This window comes from Lynx rufus, unplaced genomic scaffold (assembly GCF_022079265.1).
Source record: "Lynx rufus isolate CCGP_SWC_20201006 ecotype Redwood Valley unplaced genomic scaffold, mLynRuf1.p SCAF_11, whole genome shotgun sequence".
NCBI lineage: Eukaryota > Metazoa > Chordata > Mammalia > Carnivora > Felidae > Lynx > Lynx rufus.
In genome coordinates, this window is record NW_025814825.1 from 33,060,775 (window position 1) to 33,082,027 (window position 21,253).

At 43.2% G+C, this 21,253-nt stretch overlaps 1 protein-coding gene across 1 annotated transcript in view; it reads left to right on the forward strand.

Moving 5' to 3' along the window:
• Positions 1-15,584: 15,584 nt before the first annotated feature.
• Positions 15,585-21,253, forward strand: part of HECTD2 (HECT domain E3 ubiquitin protein ligase 2) — a 77,930-nt gene continuing 72,261 nt past the window's right edge. The window contains exon 1 of the mRNA XM_047072646.1: positions 15,585-15,722. Coding sequence (XP_046928602.1) covers positions 15,585-15,722 — 138 coding nt within the window. The remainder of the gene's footprint in view (positions 15,723-21,253) is intronic.

Consider the following 21,253-nt stretch of genomic DNA (forward strand, 5'->3'; position numbering starts at 1 on the left):
AACACATGGAAATATACAGAAACAGAGCAGGCGCTTCAAGTCTATTTACCTGCTGCCAAGGACAATAGCAGCCCACCTGGGAGGATATTGTACACAGAAAAATACATCTTGTATTTCTTTCTTGAAACTTGGGACGTGGGAGGAGAAATGAAAAGAAATATGGAATGCAAGCACATCGGAGTAATTATATATGCAAATGTGTAGTTACTTATTCATTTGGGGTGTTTCATTTGCCCTTGCAAATGTGTATTCTGAAACCACACAGGATGAGTAGTGTATACCCTGAATCTCTACCTTAATTGTTTTATTGATTTTGGCATTCCGGGAAGAAAAGCCTCAGGAAAGACAGAGGGGTGGTATGTTGGGGATGGGGTTGCATTTGTGATCATAATTGTGCTGTAATACTTGTGAAGCCCAAATTCTCTGCCCTCTTTTCCGTGGGTTAGAAATGTTTGTCTGTAATATCAAATGAATTTATTCCTTGGCATTTAAAAGAAACACTCAAGTAACATAGTTTCAATGGGTTAAATCAATTTCAATTTCTGGAAAATGAAGGAGTGTGTGTGTGTGTGTGTGTGTGTGTGTGTGTGTGTGTGTAAATCATTTTCCAAGCCTCTTGGATTGTGCTGACACCATTGTTATTTCTTGAGAATAGATCCTTCCTAAGTCACCCACTCATATTTTGAAACTTGCCAGGATTTGAAATAACTTGATGCATTTTCAGTGCTAAAATTATCCTTGGAGGAAAAGTTCTACACACCAAACGTTACCCAAAAAAAAGGACTCTAAAAATGCTAATTTGGGGTTGTTCATGCCAGGAAGCAAGGCTGGAGAAGAAGTGAATTCATCCCTGCCCAAGTTAGGGAGGGAAAAAAATATCTGCTGTGCCTCTCGAAGCACAACTCTGTTACCATCGCAGCTTGGAAGCCTGCTCGTCATGCTGCTGTGTGTGCTCCTTCACCTCTCTTTGGCATTCTGATTCTTTAGCTAAGCAAAATGAGGAGTGAATCCAAGATGTCCACATCTGGTGAGTAGCTGGGGTGCAGGGATGGAATGCACAGTGAATAAATCATATTGTTAGCTAAGAAACTTTTCTTCTTTTTAAGGCAGTTGTCATAGTCTAGAAAATGCATGACTTTCTTTAAGGAAAACTACATCGCAGGAATATTCATGTATATGAAATAGTATTGGCACCACGATTTCATGAATAATTATCGCTACTCTGATTAGGATTAGAGACACTGTGGTTTAGCTAATAACTTTGATCTGGCTTTAACGAGACCGTGGCTAAGTTGTTTCGGGTATAGGTGATGGTTTTTCTAAGAAGCTTCAGTTACCTGGGCTACAAAACCCACTCATTTCACATCACATCCACCAGGCACATAAATAAATGACCAAAATATGATGATTTAGTAGATTCATTTGATCACAAATACGGATTTTGTCTTCTAGCCTTGATACTCTGTGTTTCTTCTTTCTGGAAAAGTCCCCTCTCTCCATCTTCACCACTCTCCGGCCCCTCCCTCACCTTCCACCTTCCCTCCACCCCCAGCCCCCATGCATACTTCCTTTCATTTCCCACAAGAGAAAGTCTTCTTCCTGATTCACTTTACGTGCCCACTGCATCCCAAAGACCAACTTAAATCAGGTGCCCTTCTGTGCTCCTTCAGCACCCCCACCTATATCAGCACTTATTAAGCTGAATCGTATCTGGTTTTCTCATCTGCCTCCTCCCACCTGACTGGAGGGCTTCTGGAGGGCAGTGATCGATGCTTTAATCCTAGCATTTTATTCGGCACAGAGTAGATTCTCAGTAAACGATGGTCAAGAGCTGTTAAAATGCTGTGCCTCACAGGACTGGCCGAAGATCCAATGAAGTGAGGCAAAGGAGATTGAGTTTCAAATGGCAAAGCCCTTTCTAAGTGTTAGATAGTTTTGACAAAATGGAATACACAAAAAAGTTGTTCTGTTGTGCTCATGTTTAAGTGGAAGTTTGGAACAGCCTACGCTTGTTACAATGAATAAAGGGAGTTGGGAAGGGAACGGATCTTTGCTCATCGTTTTCCCCGTGCCGCACAGTTTTTCATATATTCTTATTAATCCCTTCAGCAATCCTGGAGGCGATATTAATATCCCCATTTTATAGAGGAGGAAATTGGAGCTCATAAAGACTAAGACACTTGCCAACATCACACAGCTAATAAGTGGCAGAACCAGGATTTGATCCCCACCTGTCTGCCTTCAGAACCCACATTTGCTGTGGGTTGATGCGGTTGCAGAGAAAAGCATCTTGGGCCATTCATAATTACCTTGCTCTTTCCTATGCTACCCATCCCCCATTCCACAGATCTGGAAAAAAAGGAGGGGGGGAGGTGGTGGGAGGCGGGTGTGTGTGTGTTGGGGGGGGGGGGGGAGAAATTACCCAAGGGCGAAATTGCCTAAGGCATGCAACCCAGTGGTGTCTGAGATGGGGATGGCCCAGGAATCTGCACAAGTGTTGATGCCCAGATGCCAGGAAGGTACTGCATCTTTTGCACAGCAAAAAGAAAAGGTATTCACCCATAGGGTAAATCAGCAAATCCACAAACCACTGGAGTCTGATAGTCAAATAAGTGTATTTTTCAAGCTCTGTTTTTATCCCACAAATTAAGGAACATAGGAATTTTTGTTTGTTTATTTTTCAGGTAGCCTCCAGCCCAACATGGGGCTAGAATTTAAGACCCTGAAGTTAAGAATCACATGCTCTACCGGCTGAGTCAGCCAGGCGCTCCAGGGTTTAGAATTTAGAAATTCTAAAAGGGACGGTAAACAGGTGTGCCTGGGTGGCTCAGTTGGTTAAACATTCGACTTCAGGTCATGATCTCAAGGTTTGTGAGTTCAAGCCCTGGGGTCTGGGCTGTCAGTGCAGAGCATCCTTCAGATCCTCTATCTGCTCCCCCCCATCTTAAAAATAAGCATTTAAAAAATGTTTTTTGAAAAGGGGATGGTATATGTTTTCACTCTTATGTGGATCCTGAGAAACTTAACAGAAACCCATGGGGGAGGGGAAGGAAAAAAAAAAAAAGAGGTTAGAGTGGGAGAGAGCCAAAGCATAAGAGACTCTTAAAAACTGGGAACAAACTGAGGGTTGATGGGGGGTGGGAGGGAGGGGAGGGTGGGTGATGGGCATTGAAGAGGGCATCTTTTGGGATGAGCACTGGGTGTTGTATGGAAATCAATCTGACAAAAAATTTCATATATTAAAAAAAAGGGGGGGGATGGTAAAACAAAGTCAGTATTATATATCCAAGAAGGGGAGGATGAGAACCATAGCACGTGTTATAACAATAGTCTGGATTATTATTAAGAACACAGTCACTTACATATTATTATGTTAATTGTATTATATTATATATAATGTTATATATATTATTATAATCATGATAGATATAATCAGGGTAGAACAAAATCTTGACTATGATATATAGGCCTATTTAATTAGTGTGTCCTAACATTTCCAGTAGAAAATCTGCAGTAAGTTTGGGAAATGTTTTGTGGGTATTACATGGGGAGGTAGGATTATTTTAACATCAGGCTGAAGCACGTTTGAACCTCACATGGAAGGCACCTAGCCATCACCAGAACATCCTGTGTATTCTAATAACTAATAAAGGACCAGCTTCCTTTACTCAGGCTGCGCCTTCAGCCATGAAGGAACACACACACACACACACACACACACACACACACCTCAAAAACTCCTATGCATTTTTGGAGGTGCTGCTCCAGTGTTATGTGTCTGAAAAGCCCTTCCAGACATACTTAGGGAGAATTAGTTACTACTGTCTCCTCTGCGTGCTCATGCATCTTTGTACATACTTCGGCTGTAGTTCTGTTTCACACTGTGCTATGGTTAATGTCCTTACTGCTGGGCCAAGAAATCAACAAGAGTAAGGGCTAGGTCTTAGCATCTCTCTGTTCTCAGAGGTGATCTCTGAGTGCTATGCAGTAGATGCTCAATAAATGTTAAGAAAGACGACCTAAAAGGAAATGTTTATTGCACTTTATACCCTCTTACACCACTAGAGGGCAATGTAATCAAGATTACTGAACACCACTGTTGTAGTTCCAGATGAATAGATTTGTTTCTTGTTTTTGTTTTGTTTTGGCCATGCCTTTTAATGAATTCTGTACTTCAGGGTGAGCAAACATTTCACAAGTGTAAAAAGAACACTTGAAATAGAGGCTAAGTGCCGGAGTGCCGAGGAGTCTAGGGATTAAGTCCCTGGCCTGGCAAGAAGAAACCACCGACTACAAATGGGATTAGAGATGCTCCTTAGCCCTCTCAGACGTGAAGCGGCGATCTGAAACACTGCTGCTACATCTTTTCACATTTTTACATGCTTGATCCTCCACATTAACCCCAGGGTGAAGTTAAGCATCACTGCGTTTAAGGGAAATCTGAGGGATAAGGGAATTACATTTATGGGGTGCGCGCTGAGGGGATACAAATTGAGCGCAACTTTCAGTCTAAGTAGTTTCTACATGTCCCTTCTGAGGCATAGCAATTCCACAGCTGGTTTTCCTCCTGTTCTCATTTCAGGCCCTTGGCAGGACAAGAATTCGAGGGGCAAATTTCTCATGAGACATCTCCTCTGTCAAATGTAATATGCTTTGGAGGAAACTCCACTCAGTGACCATTGCCGTGGTGTCAGAAGATACCTCCAGGAACCCTTTCCAGGTCTCTTCCACCACAGGGAAGCTCTCCACCCTTTCAGCTCCCATAGTGTTTGCTCCCCGTGAGAGCCCCCGTCACACTCCACCTTGTACTGTATTTAGGCGGGTACCTGCGTCTGCCCCCCTCCTAGACTGTTACTCCTGTAGGCCCAAGGCGGGTTTCTTCATCCTCATAGTCCAAAGAGTGTCTGTTAATACCTTACATATAGTAGGCGTTCAGTACATTTTGTTTCATTAAACCAAACGGAAATGAGTTTGTGTTCCACTAACCATGAATCTGAACCTATTTTTTTAAATTATTTAATTTTTTTTAAAGCCTGATTTTTTTTTAAGTCTATTTCCACTTTCTTTTCACACAGCTGACTTAGCAGCAGCACCTGTCAATTTTAAATTTGGATAGATGCTTGTTTGATTAAAAAATTTTTTATCACAAACATTTAAAACCGGTCCAAGATTTAATTAACAGTTACATACTTATTTGGCCTAACTAGTTCCCTCGTCTGTATATTTAATGGTGAGGTGTGGACAAAAGTAATAGCTTTTTTTTTTATTTTTTAAAAAAAAAATTTTTTTTTCAACGTTTATTTATTTTTGGGACAGAGAGAGACAGAGCATGAACGGGGGGAGGGGCAGAGAGAGAGGGAGACACAGAATCGGAAACAGGCTCCAGGCTCTGAGCCATCAGCCCAGAGCCTGACGCGAGGCTCGAACTCACGGACCGCGAGATCGTGACCTGGCTGAAGTCGGACGCTTAACCGACTGCGCCACCCAGGCGCCCCAATAGCTTTTTTTTTTAAAAAAAACAAACAAGTTAATAACTAATGTCCCTTTTCTTACTGTCTCCTGCCCATTAAAGCTGTGCTTTGAATGATTTAGCCAATCTAACTGCATTTCGAATTATTATTGTCTAATGTATTCAAAACATAGATAATTGGCAAACCGTTGAATAACTGTGGTTATAGTACAGACTTGATATAATTCTAGCTCAAGTCATTTATTGGTTTCAGGTTCTGTTCTTAATATTGGGCCTAACGGGAATAACTTCTAGGGGGGCTGAAAACGGAGAAACTTGATGGTTATCAAGATTAAGTAAACCTGTGTAGCAGTACTTAATAATAAATGCGTGACTTAATATAGGCTTTAAAATTTGGAAATAGCTTACAGCTTAATATAGGCTTTCAAAATGCTTCCTGTGTCTAGAGACCCTCTTTGTCTAGGTAACCAGTGGACTAGAGGCATTCTGTGGTCCCTTCTACCTTAAATATGCTGGCATTTTTCTCGACCGTATCAATTCTATGACAAGGCAAAAAATTACCACAAACTTAGCTGCTTAAGACAATACCCATTTTGATCTTACAGTTTTGTAGGTCAGAAGTCTAGGCAGGCTTGGGTGAGTTCTCCGCTTGGGGTCTCACAAGGCTGACGTCAAGGTGTCGGCCAGCTGGCCCTCCCGTGGAGGCCCTGGGAAGAACCCCCTTAGGAGCTCATTCAAGCTGTTGCTAGAATGCAGTTAGTTGCAGTTGTAGGGCTGAGGTCTCTGTTTCCTGGCTGGCAGTCACTGAGTCCTCTTGCTCAGCTCCTGAAGGCCACTTAAAACTCCTTCTTGTGGGGGAAGGCCACGATGGCATGTGAAATCCTTCCCGTACTTGAATCTTTCTGACTTCCGCCACCAGCCAGAGGAAGCGCGCCACTTTTCAGGACCCGTGGGATTAGATGAGAGCCAGCTGCATAATCGCCCTATTTAAGGTCAGCTGTGCCACATAGCACAATCACAAGTGTGGCATCTCATCACATTCATGGGGGCTGGATATCAGCACATCCTCTTGGAGGATCATTTCAGAAATTCTGCCTTCCATACTGACCAATGGAATTTCCACCTCAAGCGGTCAGTCACGGGGACACCTTTGCTGCCAGACAGGAAGATTTCACCCACGCCAGAGACAAGGTTTTCAGAATCATACAAGATTCTTTTATTTAATGAAATGGACGTCTTTTAAAAGTGCCTGTTGGAATTTTATAGAATCCTTTCTAAGATTGTTCTGGTCCCTTTTCCTTCATGTCATTTCCTCAGAAAACATTACCTTTTTAGGGAGATAATAGGTTAATCACAGATACGATAAGCAGCTTCAAGTAAAAAGAATATTCATATTCATGAGGTGTCATTTACAGAAGTCTTTTTATGCCTAATCGTCTAAGATAGGGGTTAATAAACAATACAGTTCTCTTTTGGCTATTTTCATCTGCCACTCATTAAATTTTAGCATTGGGCTATTTTTATCGGCAGAGTACAGATGTGATGAGCTGGCACCCGAGAGAGGAAGATGACGATAAATGTGCAGATCCCTGTTCTAGAACATTTTTTACTTTTGTGGAGTTGGAAGAGTAAAGGAACTGTTAGTTTTGTTTAAGTGTTCTGATCTGACTGTTGACTGGTTGACAGGTGACAGGTCACTTTCCACTAAGTAAACTCTACACTAAACACTACATAAAACTCATTTTCTCCGCTTCACCCTGTAAGAGGCATAACAATTGTTGTCATTGTGACCGCAGCGAACCTGGCTTTCCTGGCCTTATAAAACTAGAGTATCATCAGCAACAATGGACAAAAGAGCCTAAAATCATAATAAGGCCATCACTAAGAATGCAGCTTCCTCCTTAGAAATGGCTTTCCAAAAGAGGTTTGTAATCATGATGATAAAAGTGTATGAGTATCAAGGTAGTCATGGGACTTCTTGACTTTCACCATGAGCTTCTTTACCAATTTATTACTACTTCTATGTTGATAGCACTCCCCCCCCCCAAGAAGATGTTCTAGTGCCATTTAGTATTTTGTCACTAAGCAAAGCTCCTGCATGGTGAAAAGAAGGGTCAAAAGAAAGAAACAATGCATCAGAATGCATTAGTACAGATCCTGAAGCCAGGAACCCCTTGAAATTCTGGAAGATGTCCTCATGTTAGCCATCCTCAAGTCACAGGATACTGTTACCTTGTAGGTGATGAAATGAGTCAGTACTTCAGCTCCCTATGAAAAAAATACAGTAGAAATAGAGTGGACCTAGGAAGGTTTAATGCACCCTCTTTGTTTTTAGAGGAAATTTACCAGGTGAGTGCTAATGACTCTGCCTAAATAGTGATACTGGGAGCCCCAATTCCTTATCTGTCTGCCCTTTAATAATGAACTCTAATACCTGATGTGTTTCAATAACACAGGATTTACTAAGAATCTTTCCAAAATGTCCTCTGTTGCTTTCTTGATCAAAATCTGATTATAACATAGTACGTTGGCAAAGCCCACAAAGGCAGAGTCTCTGTGAAGCATTTAACATTCTTCTGTTTAATAATATTTGTTGAGCCTCTGGGCCAGAAGGTTGCAAAAGGGATTCTCTGTGTCTGTTCCAAAAAACTTCCAGAGGCAATAGAAATTATTAGCCAAAGATGCTTAACTTGAATCACCACCTCAATAAGAGCTGATTATTTCAATATCTCTAGTAGAAAATGTTCTATTAAGATGTTAGGCAACAAGGAGGGGCTGGATAGGCCTTCAGTAGCAGTGTTTCATTGTGGCCAAATCTGAGTTTACAACATCCTAAATGGTATGCAATTCCTCAAAAGGAATAAAGTGCACCTCTATTCCTGCCACGAACATTTTTTGAGCAACTATTCTGCACTTTTTGGAGAGTAAAGAGATGAATCTGCACAATTTACTAGATATGATTGTTTAATTTCCCCATCTGTACAATGGGTTTGAGTTCTACGAAACAGAATAAAGGAAACCTTATTTAAAATAGAGTCTGGACGCACCTGGGTGGCTCAGTTGGTTAAGCCTCCAACTCTTAGTTTCAGCTCAGGTCATGATCCAGGCTCAGGTCGTGATCTCATGGTTTCCTGAGTTTGAGCCCCGTGTCAGGTTCTGCACTGACACTGTAGAACCTGCTTGGCATTCTCTCCTCTTCTCTCTCTCTCTGCTCCTCCCCTCACACTGTCTTGGTCTCTCTCAAAATAAATAAACTTTAAAATTGAATCTGGAGGCCAAAGGGGGGAGCACTCATACTCTACCACTTAGTCAATCACGGATGCAAACTTGGAAGAATCCTACTTTACTACTCCCATGGGAGGAGGTAGAAAGAATTTCTCCTTGCCCAGCAACTAGCTCAGCCAATAAGAAAATACCACAATTCGGCCAATGAGAAACTGTCATTAGCCTGAACTCTCCATTTCCTCCAATGGACTTTAGTTCAAAGCAGCTGCTCCCAACTTCCTTCTCTCTATGAAGTTCCTCTCTTTTGAACTCCAGACTTGCCTATGTTTTGCTACAGCTTGCATGTCCTGGATTGCAATTCCTCTGCTATTCCCAAGTAAACTGGTTGTTTTACTTTTAAACTCAATAGTCCCTACTCTACAGCAATATTAAAAGTAGGTTCCTGAGAAGAATACATGAGCCAATCCTTGGAAAGTGCTTAGCACAGCCTCGGGTACCCAGTACGTGCTCATTGTTAGATTTATTAAAATGCATCACAATTCACAAAGCACTTTGTATGTTTTCTCATTTTGCCTCACAACACCCACACAAGGATAAGGAAACTAACTCAAAGACAGAGTGATTTTGCCGAGGCCACATAATTAGTTAAAAATTGGAAGAAACAGAAAATCCACTGTTCAAAACTTCTAATTTTACTCTTTCCAATACCTTGCATTGAAATATAGAGGCACCTTTTCTAACTCTGAAGGGAAATGTTCAGACTTGTACAGACGTGATTGCAATTTCCGAACTATTCATCTTAGAATTAAGACGACACATTTTACTTGATGAGGATTGTGTTTTCATAACTGAAAGAAAGGTTAAACTGGTAGAAATTCAAACAGTTTACTAGTTTGGGGATCAACTAAGACGAAAACAAAACAAACCAAGCCGTGTGTGTGTGTGTGTGTGTGCACGCGTGTGCAAGTGCATATACACACACACAGTGTGTGACAGGAATGTGTTCAGCTGCAAATGACAGAATAAGCAATTAATACTAATTTAGGCAAGATAGGGACTTGTCTCATAAAACAAGAAATTTAGATACAGGTAGTCCAAGCTGATGCATCAGTTCCACAACGTCAGGAATGTTCCAGATGTCTTCCATCTTGCCACTACACTGTCAGTGTTTTGGCATTCATCCTCATACTTGCATCCTCATGGTTACAAGATTGTAGCACCAAATCCACACATCATACACTAATTTCAGGCGGGAAAAAGGTAGCAAAACTTTGCCTAAAACACTCAGCTTACACTTCATTGGCCTAAATTGTCATATGGCCACACGTAGCTACAAGGAAGTCCAGAAAAAAAGCCTCTTTTGATTGGGCATACTGTCATCTCAAATTGAATCAGGGTTCCATTAGCAAGACAAAGGGGAAGAATGAATAGCAGCGTCTGTCACTTTGACTTATTTTGATGTCGTCAGCAACCTTAGAACATGTAGTTTCTTTTATTTTTTAAATGTTTATTTTTGAGAAAGAATGTGAGGGAGTGGGGGAGGGGCAGAGAGAGAGCGGGGGACAGAGGATCTGAAGCAGCCTCTGTGTTGACAGCAGAGAGCCCGATGCGGGGCTCGAACCCATGAACTGTGAGATCATGCCCTGAGTTGACGTCGGACGCTTAACCCACTGAGCCACACAGGTGCCCCAATTTTTTTAAGTTTTATTTATTTAAGCAGTCTCTACACCCCATGTGGGGCTCAAACTTGACTCTGAGATCAAGAGTCACACACTCTTCTGAGCCAGCCAAGTGCCTCCATATAGTTTAACTTAGATTCATGAAAATTTGAAATAGGTGCATCATGCATGGGATGTTTTTGTTGTGCCATTGTTTTATTGTTGTTTTTTGTCTCACGAGTAGAAAACAAATCTAAAATTGGGGTTAAAGATTTAAAAGAAGTATTTAACTACCTATACTGAGGTATCTAGGGATGTCTATGTGTGTGTATGTGTGTGTTGACATACTGCTATTCCTTTGGAAATATCGAAAGATGGAATCCAAAACCAACTTGAAACACTCCATTTTACTGCCATTAACATTTTCTTCTACGTAGCACTGGGCTAAGACAAGATGTTTGTTTCATCCACAAGTGCCGACTCCCATGAAAACCAAGTAAAAAAAAAAACTTAAAAAAGGAAGAAATTATTGAGAGTGTTAGGCTTGTTATCAGGACTCTTTAAGATCTGCCCTCATTATCGGGGAAGGTTTGCCTGCAGACATTCTAAAGAGTGAAGTTGAGAGGCAGTAAAGCCCATTAATAAAGATGCCAAACCTTTAAAAAGTTGAGATGTGACTCCAGAGCTATGCTGTGCAATAGGGTGACCATTAGTCACATGTGGCTGCTCAAATATAAATTAACTAAAATTTACAATTCAGTTCCTCAGTCACAATACCCACATGTAGCTAGCGGCTATCGTACAGGGCAGTACAGATATAGAACACTCTCACCATTGCAGGAAGTTCCATTGGACAGTATTGGACTTTCAAGAAACATTCAAGACCAAATTGTCTGAAGGAGTACAGCCCATCACTCAGAGCATTTTTCTAATTCCTCTTCGAAAACTGTCTTCAAAGCTCTTACAAACCACACTAAGAAAACATCTTATTTCATTTATTCTGAGCATATCAAGAGCCTCCTTTACAGCACACTCCAGATAGCGCTCCTTGAATAGGGATGCAAGGAGTAATTAGGCATGCCCCTTCTGCTCTGTGCCAGGACCTACTGGGGGGAATAAATAACTAAGATGTAACGTAATAGGTGTATAAATGTAAGTATGTACAATATGCTCTTGGAGCAGAGAGAGAGAGACAATCGATTCTAATTAGGACATTAAGAAAATGCCTTCTTTGTAAAGAATTCAAGTAAATGCTACACAAGCGAGGGGTTTCAAAGTTTTGCTTTGAAATTTTGAAACAAAGCGCTGACAAGAAGTTACGTATTTTGAAAAGGTCATTCCAGTAGGAATTGGAGCAAGTAAACACTGAAGGCAAGACCAAGTGGCAAGCTATGGAAATAATTTGGGTTAGAGGTTGTTGAGGGCCCTTACTAGGTCAATGGCCAATGGTATCTAGAGAGAAAGAACACATTCAACAGAGGTCCGATTCAAAATTCAAAGCTTCAGTTTTGCCTCTACATAAACCTGTGCAATTCTTAAAAAAAAGCCATCTTGGGGGTATTCTAAAGAATAAGTTGCACAGATTCAAACATATTTCAGTATGTTCTGTTACAAAAACAAATCAAGAAACTGTGTGTGTGTGTGTGTGTGTGTGTGTGTGTGTGTGCGTGTGTATGGATGGAGAAATTTTCTAAAGATACAGACCAAGGTCTTAGCAATTATCTGTAGTTGGGTAGGATCCAGAGTTTATTTTCTTCATTTTGCTAACCTGTACTTTCTTTTTCTATAATGACAATGTGTTATGTAATAAAGAAAAGCTATTTTTTACATAATAATTTTATTTTTTTTAATTTTTTTAAACGTTTTTATTTATTTTTGAGACAGAGAGAGACAGAGCATGAACGGGGGAGGGGCAGAGAGAGAGGGAGACACAGAATCGGAAGCAGGCTCCAGGCTCTGAGCCATCAGCCCAGAGCCCAACGCGGGGCTCGAACTCACAGACTGCAAGATCGTGACCTGAGCTGAAGTCGGACGCTTAACTGACTGAGCCACCCAGGCGCCCCTTTACATAATAATTTTAAAAGCCACAGTCATTAAACCTAGGGAAGAGTTCTAACAATGTTTTTAACGACGTCAACATGGCTAAAATAGTTTCTTTCACCAAGTTTACTACTACTTTAGGACAACAGTTGAAATGTGAAAAGGATGTTTTCTTTAAAAAAAAACACCTTACAAAAATAAAACAAGTTTACTATTTCACAGCTATACTTTCTATAATTAAGGTATTAGTTATGAATCACTCTTGAAAGACCCGTCAGAATTTACTTTTCTATTGTTCACTAGATTACTATTGTTCTGTGTAATTATAATAGAATGTTATCTATAATTAGACCTTCCATTGCCTTGTAATTTGGTCCTTCCTTTTCTTCCATGGAAATAACCAGTTCTCTAACCTTTCCACTCTTCAAACTCCTATTCCCCATAGGTATAATTAATGGGCTTGGTTTTCTATCTGGATTTAGGAAGGTGAAATGTCTCTCCTGCCTCACTCCCAGTTTTTCCAAGGCTAATGAGTTTACACTTAGATGCCATCACTGTTGCACTTCTGGCTGACCCTTGCATAGCCAAAAAGCATCTTCATACTTTTGTATGGAACTGCCAAAGCACGTCCTGCTCCACAACCCTCTCTCTCCCACCTGGGCCCCAGAGGCATGTTCGTGGTGATTGGGAATGAGCCCCTCAAGCCCACTAGTTCCCTGGGAGCCATCCCTCTGAAGCTGTCCAGCATCCCCTTCCCTGCCTCCAACCCCCATCCTAGAGTTCATGTGCATCAAGAAGGGAAGGAGTTTTGCCTGGAGAGCAATGTACTTAATAGGATGTAAAAGAAAACATCGATGAATTATGGTTTGGGGTATGTAACTCACAGGTGAGTTAATCAGTGGACTTGTTTAGAAATGGATTATCTATGTTGGTGCAGTAGCAGAAATGAAAATTTCTGACTTGCCTGGTTTTGCCAATATTTAGGCATTTTGTTCTATTGAATGGGACTGCATGTACAGACACACTTTTATTTAGTCTCACACATGAAAAGAGAAAGCATAAGGCATGTAACTCAAGTGATTTCTCATCTAAGCATTTTTATCACAAATTACTAAATCTAGTTGAAAACAGTAAGAAAGGATACTTTTCCCCCTCTAGTATGTGTTCTACCAACCTAGCTTGGCAGCTCAGAACATCTTGAATTGTAGTTAAAGGCCTCCCTTTACAAAACAACAGCTAAGCTGTTGCCATATCAAAAGATCAGCAAGCTGGCCTGCTAAAAGTCGGATGTGATTATATGTTCCTCCCTAGAAGGTATTTCAGAGGTTTAACAAGGAAAGAAAATCCTGAGAAAGAATTCAAGAAAAATAGGGAGAATGCTTCAAAGTGATGTCTGTATACATTATTTTCCCCCAAGGCTAATTAGCACAGAAATACTTTTTCCTATTACACTTGCCCCATACCTTTTACTAATTAACACTTAAATTGCTGATAATGGCAACGATAACTAGAAAGCCTTTCTATAAATGAGTCATAATTTGTAATTCAGAAATTAATTGAATACTAATTGTTATACTCATTACCTTGGTTGCTTCAGATCTGTTTGCTACAAATTCGGGGTTTGAAAAACATGCAACTTCTGCACTTTAACTAGTACTTAGTTATGCTACTAATTCTGAATTATGTAAAACAACAGAAAACCCAAACATCATCTTTGGCTTTGTTTCAGATATATTTTTGGTTCTTGGATCTGGGTATCCCTTTATCTGACAATTCACTCAACCTCAAGGCAACAAAGCCACAACCTAAAAATCTGAAGACCTGAATGCCAAGAAATTGCCTACATTTAATAGGCAAAACAGCGCATTCTTACTCTCTCCCTTCTCTTAGATCTGCAGGTGTCCCCGCTGCTCCAGTAGACTGAGAAAAGAAAAAAGAGGGGGCGACAAGAAAGAAAAGGAAATTGTCTTTGTGGTTGGGGGTGGGGGAGAGATTGTAATATCATGATTAAGAAGCTTTCCTTTTCTGTTTGAAAGTTCTTTCCCATATTAATGATCTGACATTAAGGAATATGAGTCTACGCAGGAGCGGAGTTTGAGCCTGTCCATCTGTAACTTATAAAAGGAAAGGAACAAAGCAGGGATAGGAGGCAGGAAAGGGATGCAGGGAGAGAGCGAGATGTAGGCGCGTGGGGACGGGAAGGGAGAGGCGGATTTGGCAGTCAAAGGGGGGACGAAACGAACAGGAATGGAAAGTGTGGCCTGGCCGTCCAGCGCTGTGGTGGAGAAGGTGGAACCCACGGCGTCTCACTTCCCCCCCACCCCCAGGTTTTTCCTTTGTAGGTGGGGGCTCTCAGGGCATCTGGAAAGGATCGGTGGGCTAAGAAAGGAAAGGCTGTCGCCTGAGGATGCGCAGGCTCGAGACCGCCTCTCCTGGAGCAGGCGGGCAGGCAGGGACAAGCAGTGACCCCAAGGCTTTGTGGGCACTGGGCGGGGGAGGGGAGGGGAAAGGCCACCAGCCAGGTCCCGCGGGTCCCGGACGCCCAAGGTCAGGGCTGTCCATGTAAAGCATGTGGCCGCGCCCGCCCCGCCCTAACCAGCGCCAACTCGGGCGCTCTCTATCCCGGCCCGACCCTCTGCAGACCTCCGCTTGTCCCCCCGAGCCCAGACCCTTAAGGGCAGACCCCTCCTCGCCGTGCCTGGCGACAGTCGGCAAACAACATGGCGGCCGGCGTCGGCCGCGGCACCTCCTCTCCCAACCCCGAGAACGGCCCGGCCGGCAGCGGCGGGCGCCCCGACCAGCAACCCGCGAGCCCCGGGCGGGGCGGGGGCGGCCGCGGCGAGCGGCGAGTGGCGGCCGCAGGCCCGGGCGCGCGCGGGGGTGGTGGCAGGGCGGGGCATCCGGGCTCGCACACCCGGCCGGGTGGCGGGGAGCGCGGGCGCGGGGAGCGCGGGCGCGGGGAGCGCGGGCGCGGGGAGCGCGGGCGCGGGGAGCGCGGGCGCGGGGAGCGCGGGCGCGGGGAGCGCGGGCGCGGGGAGCGCGGGCGCGGGCGGAGGCGGCGGCGGCGGTTGGAAGCGGCGGCCCAGAGCCCTCTCGCGGCCGCGGCGGCAGCAGCGCCAGCCCCAGCAGCAGCCCGGCCGCCGCCGCCGCCGCCGCCGCCGCCGCCTCGCGCTCCCGCCGCCCGGCCCGACATGAGTGAGGCGGGTCGGGTGCCCTCGCCTGCCGCGCCGCCGGAGGTGGCGGCGGCCGCTCCGGACGAGAGGAAAGGGAAGGAGCCGGAGCGCGAGAAGCTGCCGCCCATCGTGTCGGCGGGCGCCGGCGCGACTGCGGTAGGTGACGGGCGGGGGCAGCCGGGCGCCCCGACGGCGGGCGTCTGGAGGGAGGGCGGGGGGCGCTCGGAGACCCTCGGGGCCCCCCGCGGAGATGCGCCCGGGCCACCCTTCCCCGGGCTTCAGTAGAGTGTGCCTGGTGGACAGCCGCGAACACCTCTAAAGCTGCACCTTTCACCCTCGGGAAATGTTGGGGTGGCCGCGTCCGCTGGCTGTTCGCGGTTATTGTCTGCTTTGAGGGGCCCACTTTGTCTAAGGAAATGGCCAGCATCTCGGAGGCGACGTTATCATCTGTTGGATGAGGATAAGGTGTCAGGCAGGGAGGAGTGGGTTTTCCATGGAGGTGCCTGCCTGCCTGCCTGCCTTAGGGGCGCCGAGATTTCCCCCCTGGCTTCGCTTTTCTTTCCCTTCCCCCCTTCGGATTGCACAGGCTGGGCGGCGAGTTTCCACTTAATTGTGACCTTTCCGTGGCTGTCAGGGTAGTGGGAGGTAGATGCCTCGGTGATGGTTTTAGTTTTCATATGGTACAGACATGTGACGTAAGGTGGGGAGGCTTTTTTAACCTTTTATTTAAACTCAAGTTATCTAAGCTTGACAGGGATGATTTCCCAGCTGGATTTTCTTAAGGATTATTTGGAGAGCGCTCAGCGGCTTCAAACTACATATTGCCAGATGATGTAATGGGACAACCCCCCCCCCCCTTCCCTGTTTTTACTGATGGTTATGACTCTGGTACTTTGGAGCACACACACACAAATTAATCTTTAACTTCTGGGATTTTTATTTGACATAACATGTACTTTCTGAAAGTTTGCTTTGGTACATTTAAAGACCATGACTTGTCATGCATCTGTGCTTGACAAAATAGTAAAAGTTTAAAGAACATGATACATTTTCTTTATTCCTACTTGCAATTCATTTCTTAAAACCTCCCTCTTAAATGACTAAGAAGTTACTAAAATAGCTCACTCTTTAAAGCGTTAGGAATAATGTTTTGATTCTGTAGGTTTTTCAAAAATGTCTAAGGACTGTGATAACTGGAAATTGTTAGAACAGGCTCTCTTCATTAAATCATTGTGGCTAAGTGTGGACAGTAATAAAAGAACACATATGGTAAAATATAGCTACAGTTGAGTGGTAAATTGGAGTTGCGGTTAGGAATCACTTTGGGAAATGCTTTGAAGGAATTCGTCATCCAACTGCTTGCAGACCCATTGGGGTTCCTGTGTTGGTACCCTGGACTTTCAGAGCTTATCCAGGACTTTCTGAACTTGCAAAAAGGCAGAGTTTTAAAAGTTCATTTCTAAATCGGTTGTTTAAAACAATGAATGCATATGCTTATGAGAAATAGTTACATGAATGTGGGTCCTCAAGTGAGTGTCCTCCCCACAACATATTTATCTCAGTGTGGCTGAAAAATTGAAGGCTTGTGATAAAAACTTGGAGAAATTGATAGTACGGACCCAGGACTACAGACTGTTTCCTGAAACCCTTGGAATTCAGAAATTTTCAGATTTTTAGGAAGGTAATTTGGTATATAGGTCATGTATAATATCCACAAGTGGGGTCCTGGCCAGTTCCCTATAATCAACATGTCAGTAGTTCTGCAGTGTAATGTATGTTCCCACTAAGTGAGGTGAAGTCAGACTTGAGTATAAATAGCGTCAGATCAGTTCAGATCAGGTTGGATTGTCAAAGAGTTCAGGTCAGGTACATGTTTCATCACCATATTGAGTTACAAAAGCCTTTCCGTTTTAATAGCTTATGGGGTTTCGGAAGTGTGAATAAAGGATTATGGACTTTTACCACTAGTCAAACAGAAGAATAGAGTTCAGTAAGCTTTTTTTTTTTTTTAACCTTGAATTACAGAAATTAAAGAAAATTGAAGAAAATATGTGTTTGGTTCTCCAGAGGGCAAGAGAGCTGGGATGATGTCTCAGTTCACCAGCAAGTGGGGAAGGCCTTGGTGTGGAGGGGCAGGGAAAGACAGTTTGTGGCCTGTTTGGTTCTTTTTCAGCCTCCATTGTGGATTAGATGGAGCTTCTGGAAGTTTGCTTAGGAACCTGATTGCCATCAGTAACTTTTTTCTCTGGGCTACTTTCGTGATTCTTTTTTGCCCCAGGTGATCAGTTCTGTCTGTGTAGACTGAGTTCATGAGTCAATTAATATAACCCACCATTATTGGCTTTTTCCAAAAATCATTCTATCACGTTTTTGTGAGAGTTTGGAAATAATTCAGAGTGACAGCTCCCTAGAATAAGTAGAAGGTCAGATTATGATGACCCTAATGAAGCCTGAAGAGTTGGGACTATATCCTGGAAGTTTAAAGAAATGTGCAGGAGTGGGCTTCAGGGTGCTGGAAAGAGAGCCCTAAAGTGATTGATCCTAAGACCCCTGAAGTGTGAAGGAAGCCCATTCTAGCCAGGAAGTGCCTAACACAGTGGTCTCAAACCTGACTGACCAGAGTTACCCTGGTAGCACGTCAAAATCCTAATTCCCAGGTCTCCCTCCACAGCACGGGTTTTCAACGTTTGTTGCACCGTAGAATTGCCTGGGGAGCTGTTAGAGCCATCATTGCCCGGTTTCAAATCCAAGCCAGTGAAATCAATCTCGGGCTTCTTTTTACTTCTCACATGTAGCTAAGATTGAAAAATTGATGCTTTATGTACTGAATTAAGGGCTCCATGGAATCTGTGTTTTAACTGCATTGCTTCAAGTCTACTTAGTTTGTAGAGCAGTATTTGAAATGGACTGGTGAAAGGTAGGGATTAAATGAATGAGGCGCAGCAGAAATCAGGGGTGGTGGGAGAACTGAGAGAAAAGGTGGTTAAAGTGGCTCTAGGATGCTCGAGAGGCTCAGGATAGAGCCCTGAGAGAACCATCAAGGTGCGTGGTTTGTGTGGCGAGGTCGTGCAGATCTGCAGAGGTGAGGAGCCCAAGGAATTGGAAATAGTGCGTGGATACGAAAGGCTGGTGGTGTGAACACTGAATCTGCTGAGACTGATGGATTAGAGTGGAGGAGAGTATTGCAAATTAGTTGCTACTATAGTTGCTAACGGAAGTTAGAAAAATATGGTGAATGGGGGAGAAGAAAGTGGTCAAAGGAAGAGCAGAAATGAGTGGTGGTGAGGATGAGTTTGACTGTCTACTTCAACATTTAAATCAGATGAACAGGAAAAGGGAGGAGGTTCTCCACAGGATAGGGTGGCAAGGAGTGGAATGGATTCTAGCAAGAGTTAGCTTTAATCACGTCAAGAAGGTGAAGGGAAATGGGGAAATCAGTTTAGGATTTCAAAGAGAAGTTTGCCCACAGTGAGGGCCAGGAGACTTGTCAAGTAGGTGGAAGGTGAGGGAAGGTTTTGAGGGAAAGCACAAAGTTTGTGGAGAAGATTTGATAGGAAATCAGTAGCAGGAATGAGAAGTTTGTACACATTGTATGAGGTGTGTATAAATGGGCTTAGTGGAACCACTAGCCAAAATGTAACTACCAGTTATTAAACACCTATTATGTTTAGCTTTGGGCTAGATGCTAAGAAAACATAAAAACAAGGTTTAAAAACATTCCTGCCTTGGGGTAGGCAGGGCTAACACATAGAAACATAACAAAGCAAAGCAATGTGTAGAAGTCACAGTGAGCCATAGAAACAATTTGCCCCATAGGAGACCAGAGTAAGGAAATCAATGTGTGCAGAACTGTGAAGAAAGGCCTGGAAGTAAAGGTAATTATTTAAGCTGGCTGGCCATTGAAGGATGATAGGATTTGGATGGGCAAAAGAAAGTGGGAAAAGTACTCCAGTGGGGAAAACAACATGAACAAGGCTTACAGAGAAGCATTAGGGAGCCATACAGCGAGTCCAATGGAAGCGTGCTGGGAACTTGTGGGAGGTAAGTAAGATTGCATGGGGGCTGGAGCCAGATCACTAGGCACAGAAGTATGGACTTTTTTTTTTTTTTTTTTTTTGGTCCATGGTTAGTGGGAAGCCACTGGAGTTGCTTAAATAGAGAATGAATGACATAATGAAATCCATGGTGGTGATTAGCAATAGCATGGACAGGAGGAGGAAGAGTGTAAAGGAAGGAGCTTTGTAGTCGGTACCCAAGATGACAGGTGCATCCACTCAGGTGGTGGCCATGTGATAAGGGTAAGGGATGGAGGAACCCGCGTGATGTGGAACCTTATTAGACAACAGAATGAAAAAGAAGGAAGATTGATACATAAAAGGATTCTGCAGTTTCCAGACAGGTTCTCTCAGAGAAACATGTTTACATAAAAAGGTAATCCAGCCAACATCATTCCAAATGATGTGTATAAACTCACATAAACTCTGTCCCATCTAGTGTTCGGAACAATCTAACATATGGAGAACCTTGTGCCCTTTGTCCATCTTGTTCTAAACAAGAGGTGAGACAGGAAAGAGTGAAGGCTGTGGTGCCGAAGGTGTTTTAAGCAATTGAATAAACAACAGATAATACAAAAATACATCATATATGTGTATGCTTAATACACATAAGTCATATAAATAATAGCTAGTATTTGAGTACCTACTCTACACTAAGCATTTTCCCTGTGTCTCTTGTTTAGTCAGATTGCAACCAAAAACAGTCACCACAACCACTGTGATGGTGAGGAAGATAATCTTCTTATTTCACAGAAAAGGAATCTGAGAGTCAGAGAGGTTACCTGTTCCTTGCTGGAGGGTAAAATGGCCGATTAGGAGCAGAGTTGGTTTTAAAATTGAGATGTTTCTGACTCAAAAACTCTATAGTATGCTCTTTCCACATACTATATTGCTGGTGAGGGGCAGTGTGGTTCAAAAAACCTGCACCTTCAGCAGTATTTGTTATTTTTGAAAAGAGGTTATGGTCCAGTGACAGGTTTGTTCAAAATTTTGTTACTGGAGATAGAACTATTATGGAAGAGAAAGATGTGTTCAAGGATATCTGATAGTGTCAGTTTTCGTGATGGTGTGAATATATCATTAACTTCTATGTAAAATAAAGCAGTCTAATTAGAGAAAAATAATCTGAGAGTCTTGCGATGTAAAAAGGAAGGGCTATAGCTATATAAACACATATCCAGGGTGTCTCTAATTTTGAGTGGGTTGTAAAGTCTGTTTGTCAATTTTTTTAACTGCACAGCCATTATGTAGTTGCCTGCTTATTCTCTCATTCATACCTAATTCAGAATGTTAGGACGTGAGTAATTTGACTATATTTAACAAGAGAAAATATGGAGAAAAGTGGTCGTTGTGCGTTGTGAACCAGGGAACCTCCAAAAGTGCCTTATATGATTCTGAATCTTCTTCACAGGGGAAATGAGAAGACTAAATTAATACACAAAAAGCATTTAGGAAAGAGGCTTGACAAAGTGAGCTGAATAAATGTTGGATGATATTATTATTAATATTATTATTTGCAAACCAACATCTGTCGCTGGAAAGCTGTTTGTAAGCCAGCCAGCCCTTTCTAAGTCCATCCTGTGGCTTTGGTACTCTCCTTCACAACTTTGTGTATCAAGCCTCCAGCCCCGT